The 16492-nt window shown below is 39.8% G+C and overlaps 1 protein-coding gene across 3 annotated transcripts in view; it reads right to left on the minus strand.

Moving 5' to 3' along the window:
* LOC130534511 (neurobeachin-like) overlaps positions 1–16492 on the minus strand; it is a 116553-nt gene that overhangs the window by 90561 nt on the left and 9500 nt on the right. For 2 of the 3 annotated variants that reach the window (XM_057048673.1, XM_057048672.1), the window contains exons 4-11: positions 7131–7362; positions 6954–7054; positions 6730–6825; positions 6136–6257; positions 4936–5062; positions 3788–3907; positions 2835–2981; positions 93–290 (exon numbers count right to left, since the gene is read on the minus strand). In XM_057048673.1, the coding sequence (XP_056904653.1) occupies positions 93–290; positions 2835–2981; positions 3788–3907; positions 4936–5062; positions 6136–6257; positions 6730–6825; positions 6954–7054; positions 7131–7362 (1143 nt within the window). Of the gene's footprint in view, positions 1–92; positions 291–2834; positions 2982–3787; positions 3908–4935; positions 5063–6135; positions 6258–6729; positions 6826–6953; positions 7055–7130; positions 7363–10659; positions 10813–16492 lie in introns of those variants that run through there. The other variant, XM_057048674.1, reaches the window with a different exon arrangement.

Raw genomic sequence — 16492 nt, forward strand, 5'->3', positions numbered from 1 at the left:
AGAGACCAGACAGAGAAATAAATAATCAAGTCAAAGCGTCAAAAACTGGAAGAATGTGCGGAGAGTTTGAGGTTGGATTGAGTAGGGCTGACCTGCAGCATGAGGGCGTGAGGTGAGTGCACAAAGATGGAGCCATTTTCCTTAGGAGAGGACTCCAGGCAGAGCTGAGCATCGGTGGCTTTGGCGTTATAGGCGAAGGCGATGGAGCTGGCCAACTTGCCATCATATAACACCTGCTTGTGATGCTCAGCTAAGTAGATGTCACTCTCTGACTTAAACTTGAACGTACTCTGAGAGAAAAAGAGATAAAAATAACCAACGTCAAAAATTTGTTTCCGTGCATGTGATTAGTTTTTTTTAAGTTGTTTTCTCAGTTGGAAACAACTGACTAAAAGCCCTTCTTGCCATCTCTTTCTATAGGATGCCTCAATTACAACATAATGCAACAGTATATTTGTTTGTTAGTCAATTAAGACTTCTGGCAACTTAATGAATGTATGTTCTATTGCATAAAAACCTCAATTACAGTGCAAGACAGGGGCGAGATGACATTATATGGCGACACCGTTTTTTCCATCAGGATGAATTCATTTGTGCTCGAGGCTTTAACTTATCTCTGTGGAAACACTGATAACAATGACCCGGGGGGGGGGGGCAGATAATGATGACAAGCATCAGAAAAACACAAATCTTTGTTTCCCTCCATCAAAATGAACATTTACTCTGGCCAAGCACTCCTGACCCTTTATATTTCTCATAGCTGCTAAACAAGCTGACTGTGATTTATTGCCTGATTACTATGCACTGCAGCACCTATATCCACTTGATGCCTGCTAAAACAAAAAACTGAAAAAAAGACCAACAGACTGATGCAGCTACTATATTCTTATTTCACCTAATTAGGTAATGACACATCCCTCGAATTAATTGGTCAACAAAATGTGACTAAAATGTTTAATAAGCAAATTAAGTCACCCCATCAGTAGCAGTAAATCATTAATGAATGGGAGGGATGTTTTCCCTTCCGTCTTTCATTAATGGGCAACGAGCAGATGGAGATCAGATAAAGAAAGACAGAACTCAAGTGCCAGTGAGGAAAGAACCATCTGGTTATTGAGAGACTACAGATGATGTGCAGCATTGACAAAAATGTTCGTGCACCTACCTGTCTAAAAGGAATGGATCAAAAACTAATCTGGATGAAGTTGTTAAAAGCATATGAAAGAAAAATGCACAAAGGGTTGAGGAACGGTTTAAACGGTGCCACCCATTCTTTACGCATGGTGTGTCTCCTTTCAATGGGATGCTGAAAACGCAGCATTCTGTTCGTTGGTTCTGATCAAAGTCTTCACAGCAGCGAGCGCGCTCCTCATCACAAAGTCTCCAACATCTTCAAAAGTTCCTGCTTAGGGAACCTATGGAAGGAGAACTAACAAGCTGAGCACGAGCGCTGCAGCAGCAGCATTAATCAGTGATGTCAGACAAGCTACAGTTACAGTAAGAATGGGTAATATAATGGCATCTTTTTAAAGGCCGTTAAACCGTGTAATTGTTATTCTTCCCACGAACAAAACCCTGCATCCACAGAACACTTGAGGAAGAGGAGGAATCAGTGATGAAGATTGAATCAGTGTGCCATTTGCCATTGCAGCGAATAGTTGGGAAAATGATTAGATTCCCTTGAACATCCAGGATGCCTAATTTGCTCGCATGAAAGATGTCTTCAAGAAAAAAATGAATTTCAAAGTGGACACCAAAGCCAGAAAGTCTGTTCACAGCTGAAAATAAAGTAAAATGATGAGCATAAATGCCATTTTAAATTAAACACCTAAGACACAGCTGAAGTTCTACTTACAACAAATTGAAAAGGTTATGAGACCGATACTGCTGTGACCGTAAATCAACGAAAATAGTGGAGATACTGCAATTAATGTGGGGAGCATGAGCTCTAAACGTCCTCCAACTACAAAGTTGCATTTACATTAATGCGTGTATAAGGAAAAAGGTGTAAAAATTCAGACATGACTGGACTTAGGAAATAAATCATGCATCAGCTCTGATGTTTTCCACAGATTTCGGCGCTCTGCAGCAGCAAAAACAGACAGGATGAGATGTAGAAAACGGGCGCATGCTGTGATAAGCACTCGGAACCTTCCTGGGCCGTCTTCCCCTAGACAGCACTTCAATTACTACAACCAATCAGCCAGACTGACAACTACGACTATCATACTAATCACACCTGGCTGGCTCGCTCATACTTATCATTATCCATATCATTCACCACTTCATCAGTAATCACCTCTTCTGGACAGAATTTCATTATTTTGAGAAATCTAAATGATCGCTCTTCTGCACTGTAGATTTTTAATAGAAATTTGACAACAATCAAACAAGTGAATGAGACATTTTCCCCATTAGAGAAAAGATCTTAATTATCATGCGAGTCTACACACCGGGCAATAGAGATCAGGTCAAGATAAATAACCTCCATCTCACAGAGTGAGGAGACAAAGTGATGGGGTAAAGTAAATGAAAAGAACAAACTTTGTAAATCAGAAAATAATGTCACAATGAACGTAGTATCTCGGTTTATTCACATTTTCTAAAAATTGGAATGCCTTATTGAATAAAACATTTCCTGAGGTCTCTCAGCCTAGCTGTTGGCCTCAGCGGCTTGGCCATTATTTCTGAGAATTTATAAGGCTTTTTATTTGTGGGAATACACTGCTCCCAGGACAGTAAATCAAGGGTCCACCAGGGACTGACTTTTCAGATTGGCTGTTGATACAGGCTGTGTTCCTGTGGCCAACTTTAGTCACCCTTTAATCACATACCTTATAGCCAGGTCCGAGTTGATGCATTGCAAAGATCTGTGCAGGATTGAGAGCTTCACTGAACACGTACACGGCAGCTAGCTGCCCACAGAACACTCTGTTGGCATCTGCTGTCTCAGAGGACCCGAGGAAGCATTTATCATAGCTCTGCAAGAGGACACAAGAGTAAAACACCGGTTTATTTGATAGTAAGAAAGAAAAATACACCACTACAGGAAATGGGGGGGGGGGGGGGGGAGTATAACAGATAAAAAAAACAACACTTTTATCATATGACTATTTAAGGTGCTATAATAGATGGAGAAAAAAAAGAGTAAAATTAGGGAAAAAGATTTCCCACCCGTTGCCCTAAAAAAAATCCACATACAGTTACAAAATACTGGTTTCAGGGTGGTGATCAGAGTCATGCAGTAAAAACACGAATGGGTGTTATTCATCACAAACTGAGGCAGCAGTTACAAATGCTTCTTTCCCAAGCTAGTATTTTTGTGTCTCTTCCTTCATGTATACAACTCCAGACAAGAAAAGCAAAGTTTTGAACTGCTGACGTATTTGAAAGCGTAATTTGTTTTGTTTTTTTAAAAAGACATGTTTGAAAGTTTAATTCTGGCTCAGTCTGTTACATCGTTATTTATGCCATATATCTTGGATTTTATTTTTTCTTTACACAAAAAGTACAATCATCCTCTACATAAATGTGCTCTACACACGCCCGGTGTGCTCCCCCGCCCCCTCATGTACTGCTGCCCTGTGTGGCAGATGTGGATATCAAGGCAGTGTTACAAAAAATATTTCTCACTGTATTTTTTCCCCTATATTTATATTCCTCTCGGAATTTGAAGCCACAACAGATACAGCTTGACAGGCTTGATGGGTGTCGTGTCACAAAAAAGCATACAAAAGCAGGACAAAAGATGACAGCAGAGAGATGAAATAGGCAGGTAAAGGCTCACGTCGTTTGTGTTGACGTGCCACGCCATGTCACCATAAGACACGAGCTGTCCATTCACGTAGCATCTGATCTCGCTGTTTCTCCAGCGACTGTAGATGTGAACAATGCTGATCATGTACCACTGAAGAAGAGGAAGGAGTCAGATTGAGAGGATTTAGTGGCTAATTACGCAACTCGACCTCAGAGGTGTGCAGACAAAAAATTTAAAACATTTGACAGCCATTAAAGTAATGGGTTGAGGACGTAAAAATCAAGACTTGATAAGGTGTCAGTCCATTAGTGAATATGTGTCATAAATAAGGCAATAGAAAGCTTTTATTTTCAAGAGTAGACATATTTATTGATATGAAAACTAGTAATTTGCAGCCACTGTACGTTTCAAAAATGCAAAAAGTGAGAGTCACTCATTCGTTTGCCAAAGACTTTAGCTCTTGACAAAAATTCAGTGATTCAGACAATCACAGCAGTGGTCAGAGGGCTCCGCTCACTGTTTATTAGTCTGACCCATGAAGGGCACAATGAGCAGTGCAGTTGTATTACTCAAAAATAAAGACACTTAAACAGGATTTGAGGCTGAAGGGGGTGCGTAAGCAGCTGGCAGATAATAGAGAGTCACTTATCCATAGATGCTTGAATTTACAATCAATTAAAAACTCAATTCAGTGTTTTTAGCCTCAGCGATCGTCTGCAAAAGGAAATCTGTTCTGTGGCAAGAGAACTGGCATAAACACGTACTCCCTAGCGAAAGATGGTAATTGCTTGACACAAGCTTTGGGCTTGCTTCCTTTACAACGGGGAAGGCTACACCTCACTGCATTCTATGATAAATTACACTTAATTTTCTCATCATTTTACATCCAATTAGCCTCATAAGCCTCCTCTGGGTGTCTTATACATTTGGATTCTATGTGCACATGTGAGCATTTGTGATGATGAAAAAGAGCAGGTGATACTTGTGAGCTCATCTACTAAACTGCAGGGAAGAAGCCATGTAATTCCAGCCATGTGCCGGTAATAAGACTGAGCTTCTGATCCCAGACTGTAATTACATGAAGGTCATCGTTCTGTGAACTTGAAAAGCATCAGATGTGCTATTTATCAACACAAGTTTGGAACAACACGCGACTCACCAGTGAAAGCCAAACTTACCTTTCTGGGCTGAAAATCGTACTTCACACAATGCTGGAAGCCTTTGCCTTTTGATTTGAGGGATGTTACGATCAAGCAGTTGCCCACAAAATGGGCAGAGTACCCGATGCCTTTGCTGGTACGAAAGCTGTCATAACAAAATTTAAAAAAAAAAAAAAAAAAAGTATTTTGAAGACACAGTATTTTAAACATAAAAAATACAATTTTAAATGCCTTTTGCTGCTCAATAAAAGGTTGGTATGATCCCAATAGTCCAACTCTAACTGTTAAATTATGACAGAGTGCAGCATGAACAGGCCATTTGCAGATCAGATCAACTAGGTTCGGTTGCTTTTTTTTTTAACCCTACATACTTGGAATGAATATCCTTTCGCCATTTTGCAGCCATTTCATTTACAGTTATACCACCATCAAAGCACCACACCACCACCAACTGGTATCTTCTGATATAAACAGCCTTCTTTGTCATGGCTGATAAAGACAACCTGGACCTGAATAGTGAGGGTGGCTGCAAGGACAGAGCGAGAGAGTCAGCAGCCTACATACCTGCCTGGTCACCAAGCTTGCAGCTTCATAGAGCAGTGCATTAACAGGACTAAGAGTATCTTAGCCTTTGATGAGTCTTGCACATGAATACCAGTGGCCTAGTTTACACAGTATTTTTTTTTTATTTAAATTTTTGGTGTCACAGTTGTGAAACAAGGCTGGAGAGTAGATTCTATCTTGTAAAATTCAGTGGAGGTAGAGCAATAGCACACAGGGCCACACTTCCAGCTCTTAAATATTCAACACATTCCAGGGTTTCCTCCTAAATCTCCTCATCCCCTCCAAACACCTCTAAGCATCTGACCGTCACGCAGCAATTTCACATTGGGGATGTTCGTACAAAATACACAAAACCCTGGATCCTGTGGCTGGTATGCTCGTGTTCGGTGGTAGATATTCAAATCTTAATTTAATACCTGCACAGTGCCTCCCACTACAGCAGTCAGCCTCTGTAACAGCCAGCACCAACTACCACACTTCATACTTTCATGGTTTTTGAGCTCAATAATCACACACAGTTTCCACCCTTTTCTGCACAATAACTCAAGATTATTATCATGAAAAGTCTCTTTTTTATGATTCACATTAGCCAGGACAGCAGGTACCACACATAGCAAACACAGCCAAGAGCATAAATGTATAATTGTGACTCACCAATAAAGATACGGTTTGTCTTTGTCAAGATTGATGTTATTTAAAGGATCCATTCTGAACCAGGTGCTGAATGTAAATCCATTCTGATAAGGCCACTTGGCAATAGGAGGTAAAGCAATGGCCTGGGCACAAAATACAAGAAATATTACAGAACATATTGTTACAGAAATTGCACCATTTCAAGCTAAAACAATACAGCAGAAAAACAAATAGACAGGAAGCACATGTGGCCTCTCTGGAATATCTTCACAGTATCCTCTCATCTGCAGCCAGGAACAGGCTCACAGGAATCATAATGTGCATCATGTACTGGAGTTTAAATGGCATCATAATAATGTCGTATTAACCGTATGATTTAAACGCCAGCTATGTGTCTTGGGCCATTTCCACAGAGCTACATGAAAGGCTCTCATACATGCTTAAAAAGGTATGAGAGCATACTGTACTGTATTTCTCTTCATGCAGCATTTACATCTAGAGTTTTATTACAGAGTTAGATATGATTATAATTACTGGTACTGTACTAACTGACTGTATATCTTCCTTCACAATAGCTGTGGTGTTGTTGATGGCTACATCAATATGAAAGCTTACTGCTGCGCTGCGACCAGGGAAGTTGAAGAAGGCATCTGGACCATGTCTCTGTGGCATTTGATTCAGCACAGACAACATTTTGACACCATATTTGGGCTGTACAGATGGAAAAAAAAAACAATGACAAGATCAATAAGGAGTCTCTTACACAGATCACGATCACAGTACAGGTTACCTCAGAGCAACAATTTCATGGGTGACATGTGGTCACCGCTGTCTCTTACCCAAAGACCTCCTTCCCCTTGCAACATGTTGAAAAGCAACTTCAGTTCCTTCACCGTGATGCTGTAGCTGGCCAGGACTCCCAACATGTCCACTAGCAAGTCTATTAGGCAGAGACAGCATCAATGTTTTTCATTTAATGTACTGCATAGTTCATTAACGATTCCCAGGTACATTACCTGCAATAACGTCATCCACTGAGCTCCATCTTTGCAGCACCTGCTGGATGAGACCCACCTCGGTGCTCATTTGCAGGTTTCGAACACTTTTTCTGAGGATGGCGGTGAACATAGTCCAGATTTCAGCCTGGCAGGTGATGTTGCAGTGCTCCAACAGCTCCACCATGCAGCCGATACTTCGCACATCCTGGATAATGAAGTTTGTCTCCAGATCAAACTCGCCCCCCACCAACTAAAAAGTGAGATGAGACGGAGAGCCAAGATGAGCTCCTCCTGCCATTCACCTGCTGTTCTGGTGAGGAGAACCTTAGCATGTTCATGAATATTTCAGGTTGGCACAGCTTTTCACCAACCACCAATGGTTGAAGCTCTCATCAATTCACTGACCACCAACCTGAAGCACACTTTAAATCGAAATCTAACCATCCACAAAAAAGATTTTACATTAAAACACACAATCTCCATCAATGTAGAAAACAAACCAGTAACGCAGTTCATCAAGCATGAAATGAGCTGAACGAGTGCACAGTACAAACTGACAACTTGCTAGAGGCTTTAGAAAAGGCAGGAAAATGGGTCTAGAAACCTACAGCACATTACTGTGACTGACAGGTAATATGAAGGTGTGATCAAGAGCAGCCTAAAACGTGTCGAGAGACCAGTCCACGATCCTGTAAACCAAAGCATTATGAGGGGATAATCATTCCGCCGAGCGCAGCTGTTGTGCAAATCCCAGCAGAAGCTCTGATTCATTCTATTCTTTTAATTGTTCCTTGAAAATAATGTAGATGAAAACTGGGGGAAATGAGCGTTATGTATTTGACACGTTCGTGAAAGAATTAAAATCATGTCAGCGCTGTGCCTCTTTCCAGTCTTTGCATTAATCTGCTGTTAAGAGGTTCGCAACCCTTCACGGGCATTTTGTTCTGGAAGGGGGGGAAAAAGGTTTGCCAAAATGCTACATGAAAGCTCTGCAAATGCAGAAAACACCCTGCAATCCAAATACCTTTATCAATGAGAACAGATACCAGGGAGAAACTAAAAGTAGCACAGCCTGAAATATTATAGAGTGGGAGAAAATGCATTCATTGTATCAGTGGCCAAAATGTGTCTTAGTGGCAGTAACATAGCCTACACTCTTCTGGAAATTAAACTGGTGGAGGGGTTGTTGTAGGCCTGCAGATAATCCTCAAAGCTAACCGTCAACTCCTCCTACTACAAGCTAATGCCACTGCGGATATCACAGAGTCCAAAAGCAATTAAGCGTGCATTGTGTTGCGTAATCACTTTGTCAGGTAAAACATGTGAAATTAGGCTGAGACTAATTGGGTGGTTTCATTGGGTGTTATGTTTCCTGGAGAGTCTCAGTTTGCTGGGTCGTGCAAAATCGAATCGGCTAAAATCCTGCCAGAGCCCATTTTTACATTAAGTTCGAAAAGCTCCAAGTGAAAGTGCAGAAAAATGTAATTTTTACCTACAAATTGATAATCTTGTGTCCCTTAAATCTAAATAATTCATCTCTATTTAGCTTCGTGGCTGAAGAGCAACTGTATAGCGCTCTTAAGATGTCACATTTTCCCTACATGTTCGTTATTTCTTTGCAAGTCTGTGGTATAATCAACAAAAGTCGACTGACTAGGAATGTTTCAGTATAAGTCATCTGGAAAAAAGCTATCCTGTTGCAGCACTATAAGGCATTCACAAGTTGCTGGGCCTGTATTTTCAGTCGTTTCAAACTCCTCTTACAACATTAAGGTTTAATTTTTTTCAGATTCTCCCCTGGCGCTCCAGGAGCCAGAACTTTCTGGCTGTATAGTACTATGACAGCAGGAAAGGGTAAGCACGCATTTATTTTGAACCTATCTCCAGCTTTTACTCCTGATGGCTTGCAGTGATTAAATAATGCGATCCTTGGTGTGTTTAATGTGGTCGACAGTAAATCCCTTCTTACCGAGACACATGAGATGATAACACTATCAAACAATCTGCCCAATAACACTTCTGCTTTGGGAATGAAACACACCAATAATCCAGCAGATAATCAGCAGAGCGTGGCCATGTAACTGGCTCACACACACTCTACCCTAATGCACATTCAGATTGTTCTCCCAACACACATATGTAATTATTTCATACAGCATTTCTTTGATAGCACCATTATTTCTACATGATGGAAGTGCAGAAGGGTGAGAATGCATTAAAGCACAGTGCTAAATTAGAGTAGCAAAAATTTCTTTTCATTGTAAATGGAAAAATGGTAAATTCAGCAGATACTCTGCGATAAAGGCACTGGTTTAAATCACCATTTTACAGTTGGAGGTAATGTCACCCCATTTGCCTGTTCCTCAAAAGACCCATGAAAGAAGAAATCCTGCCTCCTGCAGCTTTGTCTAATTGCGGAATTTCAATTAAGAATATCTCTTTTGAATAATTAAAACCTGAGAAGCTCAGGAGAGCTGAGGGTTGATGATTTGCTAATGGAAGACAAAGGTTATAGAAACAAGACTGCAATATGAGGCAGAACACTAATACAACTTTAATTAAGCTTAAACTATGCAGCTCAAACTGGCCAGCATATTGCACAAGTGAGTGACAGCCAAGTTCTTTTTTCTGTTGCAGTACTGAGCCTTAGAAGCCACACGTTTTCACTTAGCGTTAATATGGTTAAGTAAGTTTTGTGCGCGTGACGTGAGAATGGATAAATGTCATTCCCATTTCCCATTTGTGACAGCTGCAGACAGAGGCTGCTGCAATGAAGTCTGTGTGCTACCCCGGATCCAACCAAAACACAGTATTGCCTGCAAACATCGCTCTGTCACATGCAAAATAAAAAAAGAGGGACCATCAAAAAACAAACAAGGTAACAATATAACCACAAGCTTGTCCCTTTCCTTGTAACCTTTATCAGAGGAGACAGAATAACAGTTGTGATGCAGCATCAGAAAAGCCCGCAGCTGACTTTGAAAAGCAACGCAGTTGAAAGGATAAAGAATAATGCCAAAACAGGGTATGCAGGAAGTAAACATGAGGAAACAATGAAATAAATGTTTTCAGAGCCGAGTGCAAAGCAGCAACAGTACAATGCAAAATATTATGCATCAGTCATTTCAGAGCCTCTAAATGCATTTTCAGGCACAAAGGATAAATGTTTCTGAACTGTCTAAAGTTGGTCCACAATTCAGTGAATTTGTTAAGAAAAACAAACCAAAAGAAAAAAGAAAAAAAATCAATGGAAAAATGATCCTTCCAAAACGACGATTCTTTAATTTAGAAATTTATGACTGGAACAGAAAATTATAGTGAAAATCAAAAGAGAATTTGGGGATTTCAAAGAAACACTTTAGGTAAATTAAAACATCCGCCTGCCAATTTTCTAAATTTGACCATGTTTATTTCTTGTAGTGACAAGCAGATGTATAAAACTTTGATCTTACAATACCCTTGTGCTCCTATCATTGATATTCTGGAGGCATATTGTAAAAATGTGTGTATGCAAGCAAACAAGCCATGTACAAGGAAAATAATTCACCTCAGCAGCCTTTTACTGCACATCTGACATGCAGAAGTGGGTGAAAATAGAACCAATTTGGGAAGCTAGATAAGCTTAAAAAATGATCTAATCTAATAAGTAAAAGCCACAACCCGTTCACCCAGCTGCTGCCGAATTGATAGAATTCTCAACAAGATTCCCAACCAAGATGGTGGACGCATCACTGCATGAAATCCTTAATGTCTAAATGATCGTGCAAAATGAATACAGATGACGCCATATTATACATACACAAATCTACACTGACACAAAATGGCACAGCCTCTCGGGGGGGGGGGGGGGGGGGGGGGGTCCTCAACAGTGGCGTGAGAAACCAGCCCAAGGCTATGCTTTGTGTAATTTAAAAATGTCATCGAAATAAAGGTCAAGGCATTAATGGGACAGGGGTTGAAATGTTAAGGGGAGTGTGTCAAACTCACAATATTATTCTATTAAGCTTTATTAATAGCTTTTCAAATAAACAATGAAACTAGTCTAATAACCAAACATCAAAAGCCCTGGCAATTAATTCACTAATGTATTATCGTAACGGTACAAGTGGGTATTTTTGTCTGTGCAATAATATTGAGACGAAAAATACTTGTTTGTTTTTTTTATTAAATTGCACATGTGGTTCAGGGTTGGAGCGGAGCATTGTTTAGGCTCATAGGATGATTTTTGGTCATATTCATGATATTTTTTCTACTTTTTTCAAACATTGGTGAGAATTTGGCCTGTAGTCATTTCAGTTTGACCATTAACTGATTCTAATCAGATCCAATAACATCGACTCAAAAACCAATTATCTTGTTCTACTCAGCTTAGGAGCAGTTTAGTGACCTCAACGGAGGTAGTTTTAAATCTGTTCTGTTGAGTTGGCCCATTCCACCTGGGCTACCACAGGGTGCCCACAGGTGGACCTGTCACTCACAAAGGTAGTGTGGGTGGATCACCTGGCATTGAGAAAAATACCTTATACGTCCTTTGGCATCAACCTATTTTTTTGTTTTAAATGACAAATAGTTCATTATGCTTGTGTGAATTAAATACATAATTAAATCACAGACTATAATTCTTGACAACGATGGTATCCATGCAAACACTTTTAATTATGTTTTTTCCAAAAGAGTAGAGGATCTCAGTAGTGTTTACTCACAAAAGCCAAACAGCACTGCTGCCTGTTGGGCTTCATTTAAATAGAGATTAAGGTAAAACCAGCCGAAGCACAAGCAGGTGTGGTGAAAATGTGACCTGCATCAGAGCCTAAAACCCTACATGGGACTACACCATCAGGATGCTGGTGTATTGTTTGTGGGAACACTGCTCAAGCTTTAAAGATTATGGCATATATGCCTCACTGAGCCAGATGCTGGCAGCATACAGATATGGCGAGTGAGAACCAGTGTTGGGTTTTCCGAAAAATTACATGTGATCCGTCTTTGAACATATGCATGTTTGATGCATTGTTTGCCCAGCCTCTTCTTCACAATCACAATACATCAAATTGATCTGTGGAATATTCCAGATTATTCTGATATTAAATCCTGATGTAAACTCAAACCTAAAAGTACATTTTGCTTTTAGATTTAGATTTTAGATTTGCTTTTAGATAAATAGACAAGTAACAGAGATGAATTCTATATATACTAAGATAAAAGCTAAGATTTATTAGAAACTAAATGTTCCACCCAGTGAGTGACACATGCCCTAACACACCCAGGTTATGGAAATAAGAGATGGCACCAGTTTGGAAAATGCTCATATGCTCTGCTGTGAGACCGGTTATTAGCTGGTAGAGTTTGAGATTTACGGTCACTTCTGCTTTTCACAAAACTGTGGCAGAAAAAAAACATTTCACGGAAAGACAAGGAGGCAAAATGAGCTGTTATGGTGGAGCAAAGAGCCTAAAGATAAGATGGTTTCCAGCCCAGAGCATGCAGAAAGACACTCAGTGAAAAACCTCTACTAGTTTTGACAAGTCAGGTGGGTTTTGTGTCACTGAAACCGAGAGGAATAATTTTCTAAATGTTATCACTTCGTATCACTTTCTTCCTCCGCAGTCATAAAAGTGATGTCCTTCGTCTGTGGTCAATCTTGGAATTTAAACTACCCTCACTTTTAAATAAGACATTGAAAAACACACTTGAGTTAAGTTGGTCTTTGTTCCACTCTGATAACCAGTGACACCAAGACCACACTCTTGGGAAAGTGACAGAATGTAATTTTATAATTTTATTCCTTATCATATAATCAGTGGTCGAGAGATTTCATTAGCAAAATTGTAAGATTAGTATTGGTGCAAATGAGTATGATTTTAAATGTGCATCTGATAAAGAATGAGGATATTATAAGTACAGGGTCAGTATAAAGACTTTATAATGCTAAACAGGATATGAATCACAAAGAGCGTCTGCATGCAGAGTGATACAGGTGACCCTTTCTGCAAGATGTTTTCTGCTTGTTTTCCAGCTGTTTACTTACTCACAATGGCCATTTTTGTTGGGTAGAGGGGGCTGTTGGCCATCGTAGCAGGACCTTTGTGCAAATTGATATTTAATGACTTACGCTGCTCTGAATTACCCTCCACCCTGGATGTGCTACCCTGCATGTGAGTGACAAAGAACAGATGCAGCAAAGCAGCCCACCCGACTGTTTGTTTTTGCTGTTTGATTCTGCCTTTCCGGCTCCATCCACAAATGGAGGAGGAAAAAAAAAAGTCCCTCGCATATAATCATTATAAACAAAAATGTTCAAGCCACAATGATTTCCCTATCACACATTCACAGCTGACTGTGTGGCAACACTGGCCTGTTTACTATTCTGTTGGGCTGTATCATGTGGCCCTTCCTCTAATCCCTTGAAAAGCCTGGAAGAGTCAAACAACAGAAATGCTCATCTCTCCAAAAGGGAAGAGGGAGGAAATTAAAAGGCAATCTTGCAAGAAATAAATGAGTGTGTTCAGTGTGTGTGTGTGCTGTGTGAACACATTTATCCCAAAAACTGAAAGAATCATACCAAGAGGCACAGAAGAGGCATTATCAAATCTGAGAGGCAATCCTGGGACTGCACAGAGACTGTGAACTGTCCAATCTCCAGAAGACATGGACAAGCACAGATATCAAATAAGCCAAACGCAAACAATTAACTTCCATCACGGAATACAGCATCCCATTAATACAAAAGAGAAGGAAAAACTTGGATAAAAGGTCCTATAGACTCACTGTCACCTTGACATTACTCTGCACTGCAGTATTCTGCTATTGACCTGTGCTGATGCAGTCAAACACAAGCATCTTCTCAAAACTCAGGGATGCAGATAAACTGGTCAGAAATCCCCAGAGATTAACCGTTGACAGCCGTTATTAACCCTGCTTACCCCAACATAAAGCTCTGCCCAGGATGCTACAATACCACAAACAAGTAGGAGACTCAAATAAATGGAACCCACAACAGTGATAAATGAGGAGGGGAGATGGCAGGTGGGGGGCTCATCATTCTGTTTCCTTCCAGATCATGGAAGAGGAAGAAGTGTCACTTCTCATACAGGACTTAGATCCCAACATTGATCAGTATGCAGGTCACACAAGTCAGGAAGGAGAGTCCACAGTGTTTACTGCAGCAAATCCCCATTTCCTCTATCTGACAACAACACTTACGGTACCATCGCAACACTAACAACAAGTCATATCAGGAGATTCGCTGTAGGCGGGCTGCACATCCTGATTACAAATGATGGAAACAGTTCAGCCATTCAACAGATGTGATCGACTGAAGCCAAACATCCACGCCATTTTTTTGTTTTTAATATATATAAGATAAACCTTAACATTAACACATTAAGACTTCAGCTGACACAAGCTTTAGTGCAGGACACTGGATGTTACTCACATTATTCACTCTTATTCAGAACACTGTAGAACAATTACTCTTTGGGCTCGTTAAGACTGCCATGGTTGCTGAGAATGAACCCTTCATATTCAACACAAGACTGACACCTCACTTATAGGGAGAAAAGCTGTAAGGGAACTTCAAAAGGCTGTGGAGGTGTGTGAGAAGCTGCTGCCACGTGGACATGAGCTATAACTAACATCCAATGTTCAACTGACATCTAAATACTTTGATAGCTATTGTATTTAAAAGATTTATTAATACTTTGCTGCTTGTCAAAGAAAACTTTCAGCAGTGAACTTTGAAGGAACTTTGTCCTTTTCCATCATTAGAACTTCTGTTCAAATTAAGTCCCAGGGTAGTTCTCCCGGTATCAGAGCTTTCCCAAGATTCAATAAAATGGTGGACATTCCCAACTGATCAAATACATTTTACTGAAGCTGCGGGACATATCTCAGATTACATGCATTTTTTCACTGCAGTATATAATTTAAAACTGATGAATAAGAACAGATCACACCAAAGGAAAGAAGTCTTTTAAAGATAGTAGTAACTAGAAACGATAACTTGAAATAAAACACTTTTAAAAAAAAAAAAGGCTAGGGTGGTTGAGCTGAATGTACAATTAACTGTACTACAAAGAGAAGTTACAAAAACAGTGACACTATAAAAACTAAAGACCAAAGGAAATAAGGATCAGGATTTTATCAGCATCAAATTATCATTTAAAACGTAAAATATCAACCAAGAAAAAGGACTGAAGAAAAAACAATTGAATTCAACTTTATTTATAAAGCATCTGTTGAAGCTATGGAAAGACTATAATGATTCATAATCTTGTACATATGATTGGTTTACAGTTACATTCAACAACAGCCCTTAATGGCACCTCCACAGTAAGTGGGCAGAAAAGGAGAGCTTTAACATGGAAAAAAAATGTAGGAAAATCAAGTGCATGTAAAAACAATATTGACTATGTCTTCATTAAACATTGAACGACATACTTCGGACTGAGAGTGTAAAATAATTAGAAAAGAAAGGAGAAACAGGCTGCAGTTGAACTGACACAAAACAGATCAGAAATGATGAACCTATCTTTTGTAGGGTGCATGCAAGAATATTATTCATATATTATCTCAATCACTGAGGCCTTTATTAGAGTCTCATTTTATGTGCTGTGTAATTACTTGCATAAACACAACTTGTCAGCTTCCATCTGCTCAATATCACAAGCTGTTGCACATAACCGTGTTCCCTGCAACTGATAACAATGCATCTTATTTCCCTTGACTGTTTCCACAATACAACTATGCAGAATCTGCAGAAATACACTCATCCAAGACTGGAAACAAGTGACTAAAATTGGACCGTGCGCATTTAAACAAGAAGCGCTACACCTCTTCTGTAGCCAAAAAGTACATAATTACCTCAGGAAATGAAGAGGAAATCAAGTCTTGAGTGCTTTTATAATTGGGACACTGAGAAAAAGAATGTTAATTATGCCATTTAAAACTCAAGCTGGACCATATCAGCCACAAAAACATTTAGGTAAATATGCAACTGGTGTAACTAAATGTTTTTACACTAATTAATCCTACATTTAGAATGCCTGCCATCTCCAAAGTCAAAGAAAACAGACACACAGCGACTTGTAGTGTGACGCGTGGTTGAGACTTGACAATGAGAGGTGATGGTAGTCAGCGGGCTGACCGCACAAACAGGCAGGAAATCTATTCTCAACATCAGTGACGGGGACCTAGAAGCACCACATGACCTGTGATCAAGGTTGAATTACTGAGGAAGACAAATGCGTCCCTCCGATAACGTGTCAATGTGAAGCTGTCATAGAGACAAAGTGCCAATTTAAAGTTGAAGTGAGCGTTAAGAGGAAAAGTTTCATTATATCAGCTTTCACTTTGACATGTGGACATTTTTCACTCCAGAT

The sequence above is a fragment of the Takifugu flavidus genome, chromosome 12, assembly GCF_003711565.1.
Source record: "Takifugu flavidus isolate HTHZ2018 chromosome 12, ASM371156v2, whole genome shotgun sequence".
Taxonomy (NCBI): Eukaryota; Metazoa; Chordata; class Actinopteri; order Tetraodontiformes; family Tetraodontidae; genus Takifugu; species Takifugu flavidus.